The sequence below is a fragment of the Mirounga angustirostris genome, unplaced genomic scaffold, assembly GCF_029215605.1.
Source record: "Mirounga angustirostris isolate CCGP_5_RB_7025 unplaced genomic scaffold, mMirAng1.0.hap1 SCAF_9, whole genome shotgun sequence".
Taxonomy (NCBI): Eukaryota; Metazoa; Chordata; class Mammalia; order Carnivora; family Phocidae; genus Mirounga; species Mirounga angustirostris.
The window spans coordinates 139,394,394-139,415,481 of NW_026991717.1; the positions used below are offsets into that span (position 1 = coordinate 139,394,394).

Sequence of the window (21,088 nt, forward strand, 5' to 3'; positions counted from 1 at the left end):
AGGTGAAGACAAGCCACAGACTGGGAGAAGATATTCACGAAACCCAAGTCTGATGAAGGACTTGAATCCAAAATATATAAACAAATATTAAAAGTCAGCAGTAAATAACAACCCAGTCAACAAATGTGCAGAAGGGGCGCCTGGGTGGCTCAGTTGGTTAAGCGACTGCCTTCGGCTCAGGTCATGATCCTGGAGTCCCGGGATCGAGTCCCACATCGGGCTCCCTGCTCGGCGGGGAGTCTGCTTCTCCCTCTGACCCTCCTCCCTCTCATGCTCTCTGTCTCTCATTCTCTCTCTCGCAAATAAATAAAATCTTAAAAAAAAAAAATGTGCAGAAGACCTGAACATACAGCTCCCCACAGGAGACAAACGACAATGGGCGCCTGAAAAGATGCTCAGCGTCATTTGTCATCAGGGAAATGCAAATGAGAGCAATAATGAGATACTACTATACACCTATGAGAATGGATAAAATCCTCAACACCTACAACACCAGCTGCTCCTGAGGATGTGGAGCAACAGGAACTCCCATTCCTTGCTGGTGGGGATGCAGAATGGCATGGCTGCTTTGGAAGACAGTGTGGCAGCTTCTTCTTTTTTTAAGGTTTTATTTATTTATTTGAGAGAAAGAGAGAGAGAGTGGGGGAGGGGCAGAGGGAGAGGGAGAAAGAGTCTCAAGCAGACTCCCCACTGAGCGTTGAGCGGATGCGGGGCTCGATCTCCCAACCCTGAAATTACGATCTGAGCTGAAACCAAGAGTTGGACGCTTGCTTAGTCAACTGTGCCACCCAAGCACCCCAAGTGTGGCAGCTTCTTACAAATTTAAACATGGTCTTACCATATAATCCAGCAGTTGTGCTTCTTGGTGTTTATCTAACTGATGTGAAAACTCATGCCCACACAAAACCTTCATGTGAACGTTTATAGCAGCTTTATTTCTAGTTACCTAAAATCTGAAACAACCGAGGTGCCCTTCAATAGGTGCATGGATAAACAAACTGTGGTCCATCCAGACAAGGGAATATCAATCAGAGATAAAAGGAAATGAGGTAGGAGCGCCTGGCTGGCTCGGTGTTTGGAGCGTGCAACTCTTGATCTTCGGGTCATGAGTTTGAGCCCCACACTGGGTGGAGAGATTACTAAAAAATGAACTTTAAAAAAAAAAAGGAAATGAGCTAACAAGTCACTAACAGACGTGGAGGAATCTTAAATGCATACTGCTAAGTGAAAGAAGCCAGTCTGAAAATACTAGGTACTGTATGATTCCAATTATATAACATTCTGGAAAAGGTAAAACTATGGAAACTATAAACAGAACAGTAGTTGCTGGGGGTGCTGGGGGTAGTGAGGGTTGAACAGGAGCAGCACAGGGGAATTTTCAGGGAGGTGAAATCATGGTGGAGTTGACCGTAACAGAGCACAGAAGACATTAGCGTTTGTCAAAACTCAGAGACCTTGATATCACAGAGTGGACCTCGATGTACACACAATTTTAAAAAACCATTTAGGAGTCAGGAATCCCAGGAAAGAACACAGAATGCAACAGAAGAATCTAATTGATGAGAAACATCTGAAACAGCTTTGCTGAAGGGCAGGGGAGAATCAGATGCTGCCCTGGGTAATTTCGGAAACGATAGTCGCAGGACTGTACTCTACTTCCCATGGGAACAGCAGTTAATAACTCTAGAACCACTAAACATGTACTGGAATTGAACAATTAAGTTTAAAAAAAAAAAAAAGGCAGATATCTGGTGAGAACCAGGTTTCTCCAGGTTGGAGCAGAAGATTGCAGATAAATAGGGGAAGAGGCTAGAATGTTTCATGTGGTAACTGATTAGAGGTGGAGACACCAATATAAATGTTTAGCTTAACACAGATAGAGATGATTACTTGTAGAAATAATTACAGATGCGTATACACAGGAATTCGATACATAAACATATTTCCTTGCTTTATCAGCCAACAGCACCCAGAGCAAGGACATCCCAGTAGCTTTGATCACCTGTGACCTTGATTTCTAATACTCTTCCCCAGTAAAAGGAACCAGGGCTCCTTGGAGAAATGGCAGATTCTAGGACTGGAGCAAGAAATATACGAGATGAGCCTGGAGCATCTAGCAACTCCGGAAAGTAAGGAAGTGCTCAGAACACACACACACACACACACCACATACACACACACCCCATACACACGCAATGATGGGGTACATCAAAGGGACACAGGAGCCGACTGCAAGAGCCCTCAATGGCCAAAGCTAGAACAATTTGAGCAATAAAATAATAAGACAGCATTAGATTATAGCCCAAAGTATTAAATAAATCTCGAGTCCATACTCATAATATCAATAAATAATTGAGTAACAAAATGGAGAAGAGAGATCTTCCATGCAAGGAATTCCAAAGAATTTAGGCAGATACCCCACCTTCAAGGAGGTGGAGCACAACTCCCTGCTCCTCAAGCATGGGCTGTACAGTGACTTCCTTCCAAAGTGTGGAAGCTGGGAAAAGAGTCACCTGCAGTGGAGAAACCTGGCCAACGTACCTCTGCCAAGTGACCAAGGTCAACAGGAACAGTGATAGGTCAGGTTGATAGGATGCACCTTTGAAATGATGAAATCATCTGATGAGTAGGGCACATCACCTCTGTGGTCTTCCTCCCCCAAAGCCATGACTCCAGTCCAATCCTGAGGAAGACACATCAGGCAAATCCCAAATCAGGAATATGACACAAAATACCTGGCCAGGACTACTTAAAACTATCAAGATCATCAAAAGCAAGGAGTGGCTGAGAACATGTCACAGCCAAGAGGTGCCTAAGGAGACACGACGACTGAATGCAATGGGGTGTCCTGGCTGAGCTCTTGGAACAGAAAAAAGACGTTAAAGAAAAAACTGAGGAAATCTGAATGTAGTATGGATTCTAGTTAGTAACAGTGTATAAAGATTTTATTAGTTCTAACAAATCTACCATACTAATGTGAGATGTTAACTGAAGGGAAGCGGCACCTAGATGGTTCAGTGCGTAGAGCACGTGGCTTTTGATCTCTGGGTAGTGAGTTCAAGCCCCTTGATGGACCTAGAGATTACTTAAGAATTTTTTTTAAATAAACAAAAGGGGAAACGGGAATGGAGATACGAGTTTTCTGTACTATCTTCCCAGTAATTGTGCAAATCTAAAACCGTTCTAAAATTTAGAAGTTTATTAAAAAAAAAAAACACAAACCACCAAGTAGACAAAAGCATACCACTCTATGTTTCCATTCAGGAGAAGTTCAAGAATAGTTAAACTAGTCAGTGGTACTAGAGGTCAGAACAGTGGTTTCTTCTGGGGATGAGAAGAAGCAGGGGAGTGGAGAGGGCCTCAAAGTGAGTGGTCTGCATCTTTACCCGGGTGGTGACTACCCCAGTGTAGACTAAGGTAAAACTTCATTGAGCTGTATTGTTAAGATGTGTGCATTTTATATGTTACACCTTAATTCAAGTGAACACAAGGGGTGCCTGGGTGGCTCAGGTCATGATCCTGGGGTCCTGGGATGAAGTCCCACTTCCTGCCCCCTGTTCAGTGGAGAGCCTGCCTCTCCTCCATCTGCCCCTCTCGCCCCTTCATGCTCTCTCGCTCTCTCACTTGCTCGCTCTCGTTCTGTCTCAAATAAATAAATAAAAATCTTTTTTTTTTTTAAAGATTTTATTTATTTATTCATGAGAGAGAGAGAGAGGCAGAGCGAGAAGCAGGCTCCCAAGGAGCAGGGAGCCCGATGCGGGACTCGATCCCAGGACCCTGAGATCATGACCCGAGCCGAAGGCAGACGCTTAACCATCTGAGCCACCCAGGCGCCCCTAAATAAAAATCTTTAAAAAGAGTGAACACAAAGTAAAATAGTAACAACAACCAAAAAGCTGGACATCACCATCTAGAAACACTGAACAGAAATTTCTGAGCGCCCACTGAAGAGAAAAATCCCAAAAGCTTCCAAGAAGAAACAGAAAAGGCATTACCTGCAAAAGAACGCGGGTCACCTTGGCCACAGACCTCTCACCAGCAAGGCGGTGGGCAGGAAGGTGGCGGAGCAGGGGGTCCTGTCCGCCCCCGGGCGCCTCTCCCACCGCCGCCCCCCTGCCCGCCCCCCCTGCGCACGCACATGGGCGCACGTGCACACCCACACGGCTGAGTGCACGTGCACACCCCTTCCTGTGTCCCCAAATCTCTCATCCTGCCCACCTGCCTCGTCTGTCTCCAATCTCTCATGCCCAGTCCAAGAGCCGCCTCCTCCCAGAAGCTTCCCGAGCTGTCGGCCCAAGCTAGAGGCTCATCCTCTCCGCTCCCCTAGGCACCCTGCGCTACCTCTGTCATCCGCAGGGGTCCGCGGGGAGAACCGGGCTGCTGAGGCCGGGAGCGCGTGGGACCTGTAGGAAGTCATCAGCTGCCCAGTGAAGCTCACCAGATCACCGGGGGCCTCCTCCATCAGGCCCTGGGGGCCGGGCCAGCAGAGAGCCAGGCCCTGAGATTGAATTCACGGCACCTCTTAATTAAGTCATTTTCAGACCTGTGGTTTAAGGACAAAATAAAAACCGGTTGGAGAAGTCAGCCCTGTTTTGGGGAGGGGAGGAGGATTTCAACTGCACACCACATACAAACAAACTTAGTCGGGTGTGGACATTCGGGGCATGTCATGTGCTATCAGCCCCAGAAGCTGGGCCCTTCTCCAGCTCCATGCCAGGGCCAGCCCGGTCAACAGTGACGGTCCCTGCGCTTTGCTATAATCTGGGAACCCTCACTCTCCCATGTCACAGTGGAGGAACCGGGCTCAGCTAGAAGCAAAGGCATGAGCTCCGGCCCGACCTGTCTGGCTCTTGCCCACTCCACCAGGATATTGACGGCCGTGGAGCTGTAGTTTCCAAATCAAAGCTCTAGAATGTTCTCGGCTCCAGGGCTGGGTGTGACAGTGTGGTAGGCAGGCACTGGAGCAGCCTGGGGTTGGCACACTGCACACTCATTCCCCTCCTGTTTCCTGCCTGCCACCTGTCTGTGGGTCTTGTCAGGATTCACCCTCCACGGGGCCAGCTCCTGGCCCTGACAGTCTGCAGGGAGAGACCCATTCGGAAACTCAGATTGCGTGGGGGTTGCTGCTGGTACAACCCAATGGAAACCCAAGTCGGGCCCTGGAGCTGGTCGGTGGACCGAGGAGGCTGACGGTCCAAAGGCTGGCGGGGAGGCAGGAAGATGCTCAGCTCCCCAGACCCAACACCATACTCACCATGCAAGTCATTGTCAACCACTCGGCCCCACTGATGGACTCTGCTGGCCTTAGGGTCACCCTCCCGGTTGGAGTACAGTGGATTTGAAGAGGAAAACCCCAGCGCTCCACAGAGCGGGGAGTAATGTGGAATGGCAGGCAGAGTGAGTGGGCCCCACACGTTCAGACACACCAAAGACCCTGGACATGGCAGAGCCCTCTCCTTAGGGGTCTCAGTTCAACGGGATTGCATTTTCAGGGGGATATCCACGTTTGTGGCTGACACAAATCTGGAGAGCCCCAAAGGCCTCAGACATGTCCCTCACAAAGGTCCAGGGTCAGCCCCTGCCCAGCTGCTGACCTCTGCCTTGTCCTCTGGTCGGCTCTGCCCTCACGCCCCACCCCCCATCTTCCTGAATCCCAAGGCGTGGGTGATACCCCAAGCGCCCCGCGCGCAGGGCACCCCGTCACCACCACCCAAACAGCCCTGGCAATGTGTCATGGGCCACCTTGCACCTTCAGCCCCGCCTCAGCCGCCACGGGAAGGATGGGTTGGAGACGTGGAATGCCTGCCGACGGAGTGGGAGGAGGAGAGCCAGAAAACCTGCAAAAAGACACGGTGTGTGTAGGTTCGTCACTGGACACGTGTCTGCCTGGATACACCCATGAATCCATATGCAGCACGGAATATTCCGACCAACCTCTTCCTGCAATCCGAGGGTTCCCACGGTGTGTCTGTCGGTCTGTCTGCGAGCGTGGTGGTATCTGCACGTGAGTGTGCGTGGTGTCAGGGCAAGTGCTCTGGAGAACACCTGGAAGGAATCTCCCAAGCCGGAGGCAGGGATGACTTCCCGGAGGTGAGGCTGTGGGACCAGGGTTGTTGTTTTAACGCCTCTGCTCTGCTTTTACAAGCGCAGATCACTTAAAAGAATAAAAGCTATCTAATTGATGTTTTAAAACTAGCGGACCCCTCAGGGCCAGCATCCCTGAGCCTCGCCCTCCTCCCGCTCCCCGCTCTGCGCTCCCTGCCGGCGGGAGGTCAGCCAGAGCGCCCCGCGCCTGCGCCAGGGTCTCGACGGCCCCTGGGCCTTTGCGTCGCGGTTACGTCGCGGTTACATCGCGGTTACGCCCCTGGGAGCGCCGCCCTCAGGCCCAGAAGCCAGGCACCGCCCAGGAACTTGCCTCCCCTTTCTGGCCCCGGGGCTTTCCTGGGGCCGGGATGTGCCTGTGGCCGGTAGGAACGCAGCGCACGCGTGCCCAGGGGCCCCCATCCCACCCTCCCACAAACGAGGACCACGGAGGCAGAGGGCGTCTCAACACTGGGCAAAAGGAAGCGCAGAGAAATTCGCTTTCGGAATTCTTATTTTAACCTCTTTTCCACTGGTCTATAGGTCCCCTATCTGGGCGGACCCATGGTAACACCCCCGCCCTGTCTCCACCCTGGGATACTGTCAGGGCTCTGTGCACCCCCCAGGTGGGGGTGGGGGTGGAGGGGAGAATCGCTGGTGGCTAAGACACTGCCATGGCCTGGGGTTGGGGACAGGTGAGTCCTGAAGTTGTGGGTGGGTCTGTGGGTTCGGTCCTCCAAGGACAAGGGAGAGAGAGTTCCTGACCGAAAGAAAAGGGATTCCCAGCAGAAGAAAGGCCTGGCAGTGGGAAGGAGCCAGCTTGCTGTGTTCCTGGGTGGGGAAGGGTCATTGCAAGAGGCTTGGGAGGGTCTCTAGCGGTTGGGGGGTGAGAGGAGGTATGGAAGAGATGCAGCCACAAGAGATGACCATTAAAAGTCCTGTAAAACAAATCCATCCTCGGGTGAATCCTCCTTGAACATTTCTTCTTGGGTCCCCCGCTCCTGGGGCCAACTTGGCAGCAGCTGGGTCAATGACACTTCCCCCTCTGCAGAGAGCAAAGGCAAATGAGGGACTGCAACCGAGACCTTGAAAGAGACAGGCACATTTACCTGTTGGTCACTGATTGAGCCAGGGGCTGCTAAGCCTCTTGTCTGCCCCACCAGATATTGGCTCCCCTGGAGAGTGGAGTGCAGGAATGGCCTGCTCCAGGAGGCAAGACTAGACAGCATGCCTAGGACTAATCCTTGTGCTGACTTAATCACCTTGTAGGCTGAGGGTTCTGGCTCATTCAACCCTATCTGCCTACCCGGCCCTGCCTGCTTTTAAACCCCACTCACTGACTCACCACACCCCACCCCTATTCATCCATCTGCCACAGAGAAGGATTTATTGAGGGCCAGCACAGGGTCATACAGAGGGTGGAAGGGAGAGCCTAGAGCTGGGGTCCTATACCTGCCCCTAAAAGAGTCTCAGCATTCACCAGCACCACCCCCAAGCAGGGTGTTTGACCAGCTTCAACCAAATCTCCCTTCTGAATGCTCTGCTCATCCATGTAGCCCGGTGCCTTTCACGCTGGTATGCCTTGGTTCAGGCAGTTCCTCTGCCTGGAATGTCCTTGGGCCTGGCAGAAGTCCCACTCACACTTCAAAGGCCACTTACTTGGTGAAGCTGTCCCAGACACCTCTCCTAAGCATGGCTGTCCTTGGCCCGGACAGGTGGTCTTGTCTCTGGGTTGTCAGCACCAACATGGGGCACACAGTAGGTATCTAATAGGTGCAGACTGAGTGCATTCCTCATCCACTCACTGAATAAAGACTCAGTCTGCACTCTGAGCCTTGGTTTCCCAGCTGTGGAATAGATGCTGGGAAGAGCAACCATGGCCTGTCCCTCTAGAAGTGACCTAGTGCACAGGGACCTTTGGGAAAACACCCCCTAGGAGCCTCTGGGCTGCCATCAGCCCAGAGATTTCTATCTGCAGACTTTGGGGCAGGATGAGGGGATGTTTTTTCCCTTCAACACCAAACCAGGGGCATCTTGCATGTCTCACCTCCTAGGTGCCCAGTCTAGACCACAAAGGACAAGAGCAGGAGTCCACTGGACAGTAGAGACACCAAGCCTAGGCAAGGAGCAGGCCCTTCCCCAGGCTGGGTCAGGGAAGGGAGGACGGGCAGGCCCCAGCGTGACCCTACGGGAGGATCACAGCCACCAGCCCAAGGTGACCCAGGATGCTCCCAGGGGCATTTATAAATAGCCAAGCCAAAACACAGATACCAGCGACCTGAAAAATGAGCTCCTTGGTGTGCCCTGATGTTCTGATTTCCACCTCCAGTGACTTTTTCAACAACAGATTGGGTTCAGGTCACAGTCTAGTATCCAAAAAAAGCTGAATGGGTCAAGTTCCCTCAACCAAGACTATTAACTAACCACTTGCCATGCCATTATTATCATTACAAGAACATATAGATAAATAACATATAATAATGTTGAGTGAAAGGAGCTAGATCGGAAAGAGCACACACTGCATGATGCCATTTAAATAAAGTACCAAAAACAGGCAAACTTAATCTGTAGTGGCAAAAGGCAAAATAGCAGTTGCCCCCAGTGGAGGCTCCTGGGTGCCTGAAATGTGCAATCACTTGATCTGCATGGAGCCCACAGGGTGGACCTATGGAAACATTCATCTGGTTGCTCACGTAAGATTTTGTACTTTAATGTAAATACACCAATAAAGCTACTATAATAACATACCACGAGGACTAATGTTAGTTCGAGCCCCTTCCATGCTGGCAGGCAGGGCTGTCTCCACTGCTGAGGCCCCAGGGCCAAACACAACGCTCTCCACCCATCCTCACAATGGGGAACACTCATCAATATCCCCATTATACAACCATGGAGACTGCAGTTCTGTGGAAGCCATTCCTGCTGGACTCCAAAGTTCTTCCCAGAAAGTTCTGTGGCCACCCCAGCTCTGGGAGGGGAGGCAGAGATGTGAGTCAGAGGATGGAGCCTGAGCTTCCAGTGAGCACCTGGGCCAGCTACCATAGCCAGGATGTGAGGAGCCAGAGAAGGAGGAACGGAAACTTTTGGGAGGTGATGTGCAGGCTGAGTCTTAGAGAATGGGTGAAGTTTTGGCCAGCAAAAACAGCCGCCCGGGTGGAAGAAACAGCAGAAGCAAAGGCCTGAGGGAGGGGAGTACAAGGTGTGGTCAGGACAGGGGTGCTCTGGTCGGGCTGGCACACAGCAGCTGGAGGCTCAGCAGGGCAGGTGTGACTGGCACAGCCACAGGCGGGAGCCGGGGAATGCTGGGGTCTTCTGGGAACTCTGGGGTCCTGAGAAACGTCCAGAATGCTTTAGCAAGATGATATCAAACATGATTTGCTTTTGAGCTAGTGTCAGCCAGCTATGCCCAGATTCAGAAAAGAGGTACGTCAGGCAGGATGGATCTGAGGTCATCTAACCTAGGCACAGAGACTTGGGCCGCTGGAAATCCAGGGTGACACAACCCAGCCCCTCCACCCAGGTGGCTCCTGTTGAGACACGCATGGCTGTGGTCCTTGGCAAGGACACCGGATGCCTCCTCCAAGTGGTGGTAGGGAGGACAAGGATCTCAGGCAGCCTGGGCAGGGACATAGGGACATAGGGCTCAGAGGGATGCCCTTGAATTCCATCTCAAGCATGGCCACTGTTAGCCCTCCTCAGGGAATGTGGGATGGGACAGAGTTTTATCTTCCTTGGAGAAGCTGTTACTACCTCAGTGGAGCATCTTAAAATCGATGACATCTTAGACACAAGGATGTCTATAGGTATATATCATGTTTGTTTCCACTTAAAATTATACTGTGATAAGGATGGTGGAAGGAAGGAGAAGAAAAAACTTAATAGTGTCATCATTACTCATAGTTGGGAACCAACAGATAATCTTTAGAGAAATAAAGGATGAAGTGTATTATATAAAATTATAAAGGTAATCACAAGTACACAGTACAAAATTTCCAAAGTATCAAAAGAAACACTTGTACCCAAATTAAGCAAATATTTTATAACCTATAAAAATAGAAAGCATAAAATGACTTGAGACTGAGAGAGATTTGTCACATTGATACGCGTAAATGGGTTAACTCATCTGTACAAGGAAATGCCTGTCAGATGGTTCACATTCAGCTGTAAGCTGCAGGCAAAAGACACTCCCCAAACAAGAAGACTGAGAGAGAATGAAAATAAAAGGATGGTGCAAGGGGCAATGCCAACAAACAGAAAGCAGCAATCAAGTTGAAGGCAAAATATTGTTTGTGGTCAAGAGCAACATTTTGTAATGATGATAAATGCAAGTCACAATGATGATAGAACATACCTACTGTATGCTAAAGAGCATACATTAATATGTATGCATCAAATAACACGGTATCTGCATTCATACAATGAAAGGAATACACGGAGAAAGAATAAAAAGTACATCAGTAGTAGGAAGTATTTTTTTTAAAGATTTTATTTATTTATTTGAGAGAGAGCGAGCGAGATAGAAAGAGAGCACAAGAAGGGGGAGAGGCAGAGGGAGAGAGAGAAGCAGGCTCCCCGCTGAGCAGGGAGCCCGATGCGGGGCTTGATCCCAGGACCCCGAGATCGTGACCTGAGCCGAAGACAGACGCTTAACCAATTGAGCCACCCAGGCGACCCTATAGTAGGAAGTATTTGTTTAAGATTTTATTTATTTGAGAGAGAGAGCACGTGTGCCAGGGAGAGGTCCGCAGGGGGGTGGGGCAGAGGGAGAGGGAGAGAGAGAATCTCAAGCAGACTCTGGGTGCTGAGCCCGGAGGGTGCAATGCGGGGCTCAATCTCACCACCCTGAAATCATGACCTGAGTGTAAACCAAGAGTTGGATGCCCAACTGACCGAGTCACCCAGGTGCCCCGGTAGTAGGAAATTTTAATACATCTCTCACAGATATGTGTACAAAAAAATTAAATAAGGGGTGCCTGGGTGGTTCAGTCGTTAAGCGTCTGCCTTCGGCTCAGGTCATGATCCCAGGGTCCTGGGATTGAGCCCCGCATGGGGCTCCCTGCTAGGCGGGAAGCCTGCTTCTCCCCCTCCCTCTCCCCTTGCTTGTGTTCCCTCTCTTGCTGTCTCTCTGTCAAATAAATAAATAAAATCTTAAAAAAAAAAAAACAAAAAAATTAAATAAGATTAGAGAAGACCTAAAAATGTAATTATTGAGCTAGCTTTTTTTTTTTTCTTTAAGATTTTATTCATTTATTTGACAGAGACACAGCGAGAAAGGGAACACAAGCAGGGGGAGTGGGAGAGGGAGAAACAGGCCTCCCGCAGAGCGGGGAGCCCAATGCGGGGCTCGATCCCAGGACCCTGGGACCATGACCTGAGCCGAAGGCAGACGCTTAACGACTGAGCCACCCAGGCGCCCCTTGAGCTAGCTTTAATTACTTTATATCAGCCTCTCTACCCTAAAAACAGACTACTCCTTTGTAACTGGGCTTCTGAATATTCACAAAGATCGACTATATGTTAAATCATTTTTTTAAAAAACCAATATATTCCAGGGCGCCTGGGTGGCTAAGTCGGTTAAGCGACTGCCTTTGGCTCAGGTCATGATCCTGGAGTCCCGGGATCGAGTTCTGCATCGGGCTCCCTGCTTGGCGGGGAGTCTGCTTCTCTCTCTGACCCTCCCCCATCTCATGCTCTCTCTCTCAAATAAATAAATAAAATCTAAAAAACAAAACAAAACAAAACAAAACACCCAATATATTCCAAAAAGTAGATCTAGAACAGATATTCTCCAATCACAATGTAAATCAGAGCAGAAATTAATAACCAAACTACAAGGCGAAACAAAACCAAAAAAAAAAAAAACCTTACTACCTGTAAATTTTAAAACTCTTAAGTTGCTCTGCAGTAAGAAAGGAAATCAAGTTGAAATTTCAGGATATCTAGAAAACAACCATAACTGAAACACTGCATATCAGCATCTAAGGTAAACAGCTAAAGCAGTACTTCAGAGACAAATTCATAGTTTTCAATACTTACATTAACAAGAATGAATGAAAATTAATGAACTAAGTACCTAATTCAAGATAGAAAACACACACACACAAGAAACAGGATGGAAATAATAAAGATAAAAGTGTAAAAATATGATTTAGAAAAGAAAAACAACAGTAGAAATAATCCAAATAAAATAAATCCAGTAGAAACAATTTTTAAAAATTTTTAAGTAGCTGGGGCCCCTGGGCAGCTCAATCCGTTAAGCCTCTGCCTTCAGCTCAGGTCATGATCCAGCCCCAGTCTGCTTCTCCCTCTCCCTCGGCCCCTCCCCACTGCTGGTGCTCTTCTCTCTGTCTCTCTCATAAATAAATAAAATCTTAAAAAAAATTTTTTTAAATAGTAAGTCAGTAGTTGATCTAGTCAAAAAAAGAAAGGAATAAGGGGTGCCTGGCTGGCTCAGTCGGTGGAGTGGGGCTCTCGATCTCAGGGTTGTGAGTTCCAGCCCCACGCTGGGTGTAGAGATTACTTAAAAGTAAAAAGAAAGAAAGAAAAGGAATAAAATCCAAACACACTAAAGAAAAGGATAAGGAGGTACACTTTTCATTGCACCACCTTTGGTGCCTTTGGAGCTGACCTTCTAGAGGGGAAGAGGCCAGAGCAAGACAAAGCACTAAGGTCCCAGGGGCGCCCGGGTGGCTCAGTTGATGAAGCACCTGCCTTCGGCTCGGGTCGTGATCCCAGGGTCCTGGGACCGAGCCCCGCATCGGGCTCCCTGCTCTGCGGGAGGCCTGCTTCTCTCTCTCCCACTCTCCCTGCTTGTGTTCCCTCTCTCGCTGTGTCTCTCTCTGTCAAATAAATAAATAAAATCTTTTTTTTTTTTTAAAGATTTTATTTATTTATTTGAGACCGAGAGAATGAGAGGGAGGAGGGTCAGAGGGAGAAGCAGACTCCCCGCCGAGCAGGGAGCCCGATGCGGGACTCGATCCCGGGACTCCAGGATCATGACCTGAGCCGAAGGCAGTCGCTCAACCAACTGAGCCACCCAGGCGCCCTAAATAAATAAAATCTTAAAAAAAATAAAAAAAAAAAGCACTGAGGTCCCATTTCACGTGCCCTGCTTTGGCAAAGCCCTGGGGCCACGCGGGCGAGAGGCCTCCGCAGCAGCATCTGCTGCCCTCTAGGAGAGTCCGTTTTCCAGAAGATCGCTCCGTGCCCGTCCCAGAGCGTTTCCTTACTCCTGATGCTAAGTTGCATGCCGTTTCCCCGGCTTGAACACCGGGGGCTAGGGGTGCGCCCCTGGACGCCTTCTAAGCAGGATCTCCCTTCCCCCCACCCCCCGACCGTCTGAAGGGTCCAGGCCACTCGGTCGGTCCCCATCTGGACCCAGCGGATGGGGGTCCGGAGAGGCCAGGGGGCGCTTGCCTGTCTCCCAGCCTCCGCACTTCACGAGGAAGGTTCGGCATTGGCGGGGGCCTCCCCACCTGCATCTCCCAACAGTCAGCGGAAGGCAGGTGTTGAGAGGTGGTCCTGGCCAACCTCCGCCCTTGACCTCGCCTTGACGGACCCCCGACGAGCTTGGGGCCCCGTCTTTGCGGGGGAGGCGGGCTTGCCCAGGCCGTGCCCTCTGGGAGGAACATCCCCAAATAACGATACTTCCAGGCCGGGAGATCGGGAATGCCAGGGAGTCCGCCGCCGGACTGCAGGGAAGGCTTCCCGGAGGAGGCGGCCTGCAGGTCGGGACCTCACAAAGGGGGAGGGGCGTTGTGGGGGAGAAGGAGAAGGCACTGTAACTGCAACGGCCCCCTCCAACGACCCTCAGCGGCCAGGAGCTGAGGCTCGGCAGGGCGAGGTAGGACGGCGACAAGGTTCCAGGCCGCGCAAGAAACGACGACGGCCCGGGGACGCCGGACGCGGGGCGGCCTCGGAGAACACGTCACAGGAAGTTCGTAGGAACTGGTCATCTGGCCAAGTGGACGTCCCGGGAATTGCTAATCGCCGACGTGCCTTGGGGCCGGAATTCGTGCTTCCGGGCCGCCGGACCCGCCTGTGCCGCCCCCTGCCGGTGCTTCTGTCCGCGGCTAGCGGCACAGTCCCGGCCGGGGCCGGGGCGGGCGGGGCTCCGGATCCCAGCGCGGCGATTGGCCGCTCCGCATCAGGTGTCCCCGCCCCGGCCAACCAGCGAGGGAGGCGGAGCCTCGCCGCCGGGCTGTGGGCGGGGTGGCAGGGTTGACGGCTCCGCCCAGAGCGGTGGGGCGCTGGGGAGAGCGACCTGTGTCTGCTCCCGGCCTCGCGGGACCCCAGGCCCCAGCGCCTTGGAGCGCCGCTCCCGCCTCCCTTCCCCACCCAGCGGCCGGAGCCAAGTTTTCAAACCCCGAAGCGGCTTTCTGGGGATAAAGACACAAATCCTTGCCAGGGCCCAGGCCCTTCGGATCTCAGCCCTGAGGTCTCCGGGTCCCTCCTGTGGCCTCGAATTTCCCGCCAGCTCCTCTGCTCCAGCTACCCTGGCCTTCTGCCACCAGCTGCCTCCAGCCCCAGGCCTACACCCGGGCCTGTGTCCTCTGCTTGGCCTGCCCTTCCCCCCACTCCTCCTCCCCCTTCTCCTGGCTTGCTCTGGCTGATCTTTCCAGAGCCTGCTGGCATGCGGTTAAGGTTCCACTGGGGGCTGGTGCAGACCCTGGGCATCTTCCTTTTTCCCTGCAGGGACCGCCTTGCCCCGGGCTGCTGGCCTGCTTGTATACAGCCCATGATCTTTCATCTCTCTATCTCCCCACCCCAAGCAGACAGCCTGGTACATGGTAGGCACTTAGCCCCTGTGCAGATATGAACCAAGGAAGAGAGATGATGGCTAAGGAACTAACACCCCTGGGCATCACCTGAGTACCAGACCCCGTGCCAGGCACGTCACAGGGCTGACTACAGTTATGTGATGGCCCTGGAAGTGAGGAACTGGGGTCCCCTCTTCCTGGCGAGTCAGGGAAGGCCAAGAGGCTGGATGGCTGGCCCAGGTTTCCTCAGCTGCACTGGTTGGGGGCAGGACTGGCGGGCTGGGGACACCCCCATGCCAGGCAGCCTGGGCCTTGGGTGTCTGCTGGAGAAAACTGATGGGCAGGCCCCCCCCAAGGGAGGGTCAGGGCCTGGGGCAGATTGGAAAGGGAAGGGGACTTGGGGAGGTAAGTGCTGTGTGCGTTCAGCCCAGCCACAAGCCTCCTCTACTGTCCAATGACTGGATGGCCACCTTGAAAATCCTTCAAAGCCCTTGCTGCCCCCCTCAACCCCATCTCATCAACTGCTACCCCAACCCCTTCTCCAGCTACACTGACCCATGTCAGCTCCCAGACCAAGGCCCCTGGGCCTTTGCACATGCTACTCCCTCCTGGGTCCACCTAGTCCTGCCCCCATCACGTCGTCAGGACCTGTGCCTACTTTCCAGACCAAATCTTGCTCAGCACCGGCCCCACCACAGTCCTGAAGACAAACAAATGCTGAGATCTGAATTCAAACTCAGCCCTTCTGCTTGACACACGTGTGGCTGCCAGCAGAGAACAGCTTATCAGTGGGCTTGCAAAACAGGGCCGTCTACTTAGGGAGCACTCTGCTGATTTGCTGGCGTGGAGCTGGGGCTTTGGTGGACATTGAATCTCCAGGACACAGCCTGCAAGGTCAGACATGCAAAAAGGGCCTTTTGGTTTCCAAGAGGCTTGTTGACATGAACGCCTCTCACTTCAGCAACATCCGAGAGTGAAAATACTCTGCTTCCTCAGAGGCTAGTCCCTCTTCGCAGACTGCCTACCACCCACGCCCCACATCAGGCCAGTGGGCCTTCAGGGTCCACCCGAATCTCGAGCCTGAACTCGGGACAGGCTCAGCTCTGAATCCTGTGTGACATTGGGCTAGTTACTTCGCCCCTCTGATCCTCCGTCTTCTTCCTCTAGCTTTCATTTCCAATAAAATTAGTAACAGGTACATGTCTTTAAAGGACCAATAGAACTACAAGGCTTATAATGACAAGCGGCAGTCCTCTGCCCCACTCCGCACAGCCCGAGTCCTCCCTCCGAAGCACCCATTTGTGCTCTACTAGATGTTTTTTTTCTGGCTCTCATCTTTACACGTGTGACAGGCTTCTGCTGACAGTTGCTGATTTTCTGCCTTTAGATACAATCCAATGACTGCCTGCAGCTGAAAGATGAGGATTTAGCTCTGTTAATCTGCTGTCTCTTTAGATTTGCTAATTCTGGACGTTTCGTATAAATGGAATCACATATGGGGTACCTGGGTGGCTCAGTCATTGAGCAGCTGCCTTCAGCTCAGGTCATGATCCCAGGGTCCTGGGATCGAGCCCCACATCGGGCTCCCTGCTCGGCGGGAAGCCTGATTCTCCTTCTCCCACTCCCCCTGCTTGTGTTCCCTCTCTCCCTGTCTCTCTCTCTATCAAATAAATAATTTAAAAAAAAAGAGATCCACTCAATCAACCACGCATTCCCTCTCTGCCCCTCACCCCACCCACTTCTCTCCTAGCTCCTCCTACACAACCATATTACCCAGGGCAGGGGTTCTCACCCCAGGGTCCTCAGGGCGAACCCTGGGGAGGGGGGGCCGGGGGATGGGAGTTTGGGGTTTCGGAAACTGGACAGAAAACACTGACATCCTCATTTTCACCCACCTCTAATGTTTGCTTTCCCATCAGGAACAGGGGCCATAAACCTCAGCGATGTCAACTGCACCTGTGACTTTGCCACCAACAGAAATCCAGATAATTTCAAATCATACTGCAACTGAAGCCGAAATCTCTAAATTAATCTCATTTACACTCACCACTACTTCAAAATGATAAATTGTAGACTTGCAGCTTTGGTCCTATTATTTAATGCATTAATAAATACACTACTACACCACACATGTATTTAAGAATTTTATGAACTGCTTTTCTTTTCTTTTTTTTTTTAAAGATTTTATTTATTTATTTGACAGAGAGAGTTAGTGAGAGCAGGAACACAAGCAGGGGAGTGGGAAAGGGAGAAGCAGACTTCCCGCCGAGCAGGGAGCCCGATGCGGGTTTCGATCTCAGGACCCTGGGATCATGACCCGAACTGAAGGCAGACGCTTAACGACTGAGCATCCTGGGTGCCCCAAGATTTTATTTATTTGACAGAGAGAGAGAGTGAGTGAGCACAAGCAGAGGGAGCAGCAGAGGAAGAGGCAGAAGCAGGCTCCCCACTGAGCAGGGAGCCTGATGCGGGGCTCAATCCCAGGACCCTGGGATCAGGACCTGAGCCTAAGGCAGACGCTTAACCAACTGAGCCACCCAGGTGCCCCAAATTGTTTTCTATGTAATTGCTTTCCTCTATTTATTCATTAAAAAATATTGTTTTGGGGGGCACCTGGCTGGCTCAGTTGCAAGAGTGTGTAACTCTTGATCTCGGGGTTGTGAATTCGAGCCCCACATTGGGGGTAAAGATGACTAAAATAAAAATTAAATTTTATTTATTTATTTATTTATTTTTTAAAAGATTTTATTTATTTATTTGAGACAAAGAGAATGAGAGACAGAGAGCATGAGAGGGAGGAGAGTCAGAGGGAGAAGCAGACTCCCCGCCGAGCAGGGAGCCCGATGCGGGACTTGATCCCGGGACTCCAGGATCATGACCTGAGCCAAAGGCAGTCGCTTAACCAACTGAGCCACCCAGGCGCCCAAAAAATAAATTTAAAAACCCGAGTGCAAGACTGTTGAATCTCAGATCTGTACCTCTGAAACAAATAATGCAATATATGTTAAGAAAAGAAAAAAAGAAGAAGATAGCAGGAGGGGAAGAATGAAGGGGGGGAAATCGGAGGGGTAGACGAAACATGACAGACGATGGACTCTGAAAAACAAACTGAGGGTTCTAGAGGGGAGGGGGGTGGGAGGATGGGTTAGCCTGGTGGTGGGTATTGAGGAGGGCACGTTCTGCATGGAGCACTGGGTGTTATGCACAAACAATGAATCATGGATCACTACATCTAAAACTAATGATGTAATGTATGGGGATTAACATAACAATAAAAAAATTTTAAAAAAAAGAATGTAATTCTATGAAATAGAATAAAGAGTAGAAACGGTAATGTCATTTGAAAAAAAAATTAAAAAACCCGAATAAAAATAAAAATATTGTTTTGAGGAGTCCATACTCTTCTCCAGGCGGCCATGGCATGCAAAGGTCAAAGGTGTCTCGTCTAGAGAGAGGACAATCACTCCGGTGGGGTGGGAACTGGCACGCAGGGCAGGCCTACACTGCCAGGGACAGGACAATCTAAGGACTGGCCACCCAGCCCACAGAGCACAGAAACCCGGCCAGGCCTGGCAGGGCGGGAGGTCACCAGGAACACCTCTCCCCCAGGTCATCCAGCACTACCCCAAACCTTCAATCATGAGGATACAGCCATGGTGTACCAGGTTCTGAGCACATCCTTGGAGGCCAGGCGGGAAAGGGGGTAGAGGTCCGCAGATGTCCCACCAAGCACCCGCATGGCCCCAGCCCCTCTCCCCCGTCTGCCCAAAGCCGCAGAGCTCCAGGTTCTACACATGCCAGGTGGAGTCCCAAGGGGCACTGTCCCCTTAACAGAGAGGGGTCGTTCAGGCCCGCAGCAGTGTGACTGAATCCCAGCGTTGTTACAAACGTGGAGACTGAGGCCCAGAGAGGTCAAGTGACTAGTCTGAGGTCACACAGCCAGATGACGGTAGGGCCACAGGAACCCAGGCCTCTGGACTCCCCAGCGGGGTCTGTCCCCACCATAGCCTGCGAAGGCAATGGGTAGAACAGGTCTGGGGTGATGCCAAGGGATGCACAGAATGCATATTTCCATGTTCTCAAGGTAAGATGCATGCAGTAAGAGAAGTGAAAATTTGGGGCCTCTGAGCAGGGACACACAGCTCTACCCATTATATTTTTTTAAAGGTGGGGTGTGGAGTAAGGTCAGGGGCTCAGAGCCAGGCTGCCTGAGTAAAAATCCAGACCTGGTCATTCCTGTGACCTGTGGCCTGCATGCTCCGTGCCTCAGTTTGCTCATCTGTAAAACAAGCTAGTACCTACCTATTCAGGAAAACTATTCTAAGCATTTTTTAAAGCTGGGAAATGCTCTAACACATTAACAGTGGGATTCTAGGTGATTTAATTTTGTGGGGTTTTTTTTGTGTGTGTTCACCTGTATAGTACCAGCTGTTTTGTCTCCCACTCACTGGACAATTCCGGACTGGCTGGAACTCGTCTATCTTAGGCACCGAGGATGGTGCCCAGTGCCCTGGACGTATCTGTTGACCGAGCGAACAATCAGGAACACCCACTTCAGTAGAGAATATTTCTATTCAAAGTGGTTCTGATAAGAGGCAGACATAGAGAGCCACAGGGGAAAGGGGACCCGGAGCTAAAGGGAAGGGGGATCCATTCAGCGGTAGAAGGGTCTGGGGGCAGGGGAGGCACAGCCTTTTGTAGCGATCTGCAGGGACAGAAGCCCCGACAAGGAAGCCCAGGGGTGCCACAAGCTCCGTGGGGTACAGCAGCAGGGGGTGGGCAGGTGGTGCGGCCACCGAGGAGGGCCCAGAGTGTCTTGTTGCTCTTCTGGACTTGGAGACCACTGGGCTCTGGAGCAGGAGAGAGCTTCAGGAAGAGTCCCGAAGGAGGCCAGGGCAGTGACCCTGACGGGGGCACATGGTCCGGTTGGAGCTGGTGTGGTTGGCCAGGATGGGAAGAAAAGGATGTGATTTCTGGAAGGGAAAGCTGGTGGGGAGCTGACCTTCCCACCGAGCAGACTCCAGGCCCAGACGGCCCCCACCCCGGGGTTCTCATATGCTTTTTAAAAAAAGATTTATTGGGGCGCCTGGGTGGCTCAGTTGGTTAAGCGACTGCCTTCGGCTCAGGTCATGATCCCGGAGTCCTGGGATCGAGTCCCGCATCGGGCTCCCTGCTCGGCAGGGAGTCTGCTTCTCCCTCTGACCCTCCCCACTCTCATGTGCTCTCTCTCATTCTCTCTCTCTCAAATAAATAAATAAAATCTTTAAAAAAAAAGATTTATTTATTTATTTGAGAGAGAGAGAAAGAACGCAGTGGGAGGAGCAGAGGGAGAGGGAGAGCCTCAAGCAGATTCCCCACTGAGTATGGAGCACGACACGGGCTCGATCTCACGACCTGAGCTGGAACCAAGAGTCGGATGCTCAACGGACTGAGCCACCCAGGTGCCCTCTCATATGCCTTTAGGCCAAAGAGCTCGGGCCTTAGGTAAACTCAGAACACAGAGAAAGAGGGAACTGCCCAGCTGGTCTGTGAGGCAATCATAACCTTGACACCAAACTCCGATGCAGGAAACGTGAGAAAGCGACGCGCCAGGCCGTCTCCTCCGTGAACACAGATGCAAAAATCCTCCCCGAGTAACAAACCGGACCTGGCCATACATGAAAAGACTCATACAAGCACAGTCACGCTGGCTTTGTCCCAGGAATGCAAGACTGCTTCCGTAAACAGAAAAGTCAGCATCGTCGACTACTTCAGAGAAAAAAGGAGAACTCATACCATCCTCTCTACGGTTGCAGATGAAATTGGAGATCCATTCATGAGAAGAACCCTGCTTAGCACACCAGAAACCGAAGGGACTTCTCGCTCTGATAAGGGGCAGTTACAAACCCCCATCACATCACAGGCCATGCTGGGGCGTTGAATGCTCTCCGGCAAGCATGGACACAACACAAAGGGGCCCATTGTTGCCACTTCCAGAGCGGGTCAAATGGTACTGGAGGCCCTGGACAGTGCACTGAGGCAAAGGGAAAAAAAGATATAAAGATTCGAAAGGAAGAAACAAAACTGGCATTATTTAGAGACGATAGAAAAGTCAAAGGATTAACAGATAAGTTACTAGAACACAAGAGCTTAGCAAGGTTGCTGGGAATAAAAAATCACTATGCAAAAAAACCCTACATCTTGGGGCGCCTGGGTGGCTCAGTCGTTAAGCGTCTGCCTTCGGCTCAGGTCATGATCCCAGGGTCCTG

At 51.3% G+C, this 21,088-nt stretch overlaps 1 protein-coding gene across 5 annotated transcripts in view; it reads right to left on the reverse strand.

The window, feature by feature from the left end:
* DEGS2 (delta 4-desaturase, sphingolipid 2) overlaps positions 1-21,088 on the reverse strand; it is a 72,831-nt gene that overhangs the window by 32,112 nt on the left and 19,631 nt on the right. Inside the window, exons 2-5 of one of the 5 annotated variants that reach the window (XM_064571566.1) lie at positions 5,935-6,096; positions 5,743-5,837; positions 4,439-4,543; positions 2,542-2,683 (exon numbers count right to left, since the gene is read on the reverse strand). Coding sequence is in view for 1 of the 5 variants with exons in the window: in XM_064571560.1 (XP_064427630.1) it covers positions 2,581-2,683 (103 nt within the window). In the remaining 4 variants the exon portion in view is untranslated. Of the gene's footprint in view, positions 1-1,764; positions 2,684-4,341; positions 4,544-5,742; positions 5,838-5,934; positions 6,097-16,501; positions 20,854-21,088 lie in introns of those variants that run through there. The other 4 variants (XR_010405316.1, XM_045901824.2, XM_064571560.1 and 1 more) reach the window with 4 other exon arrangements.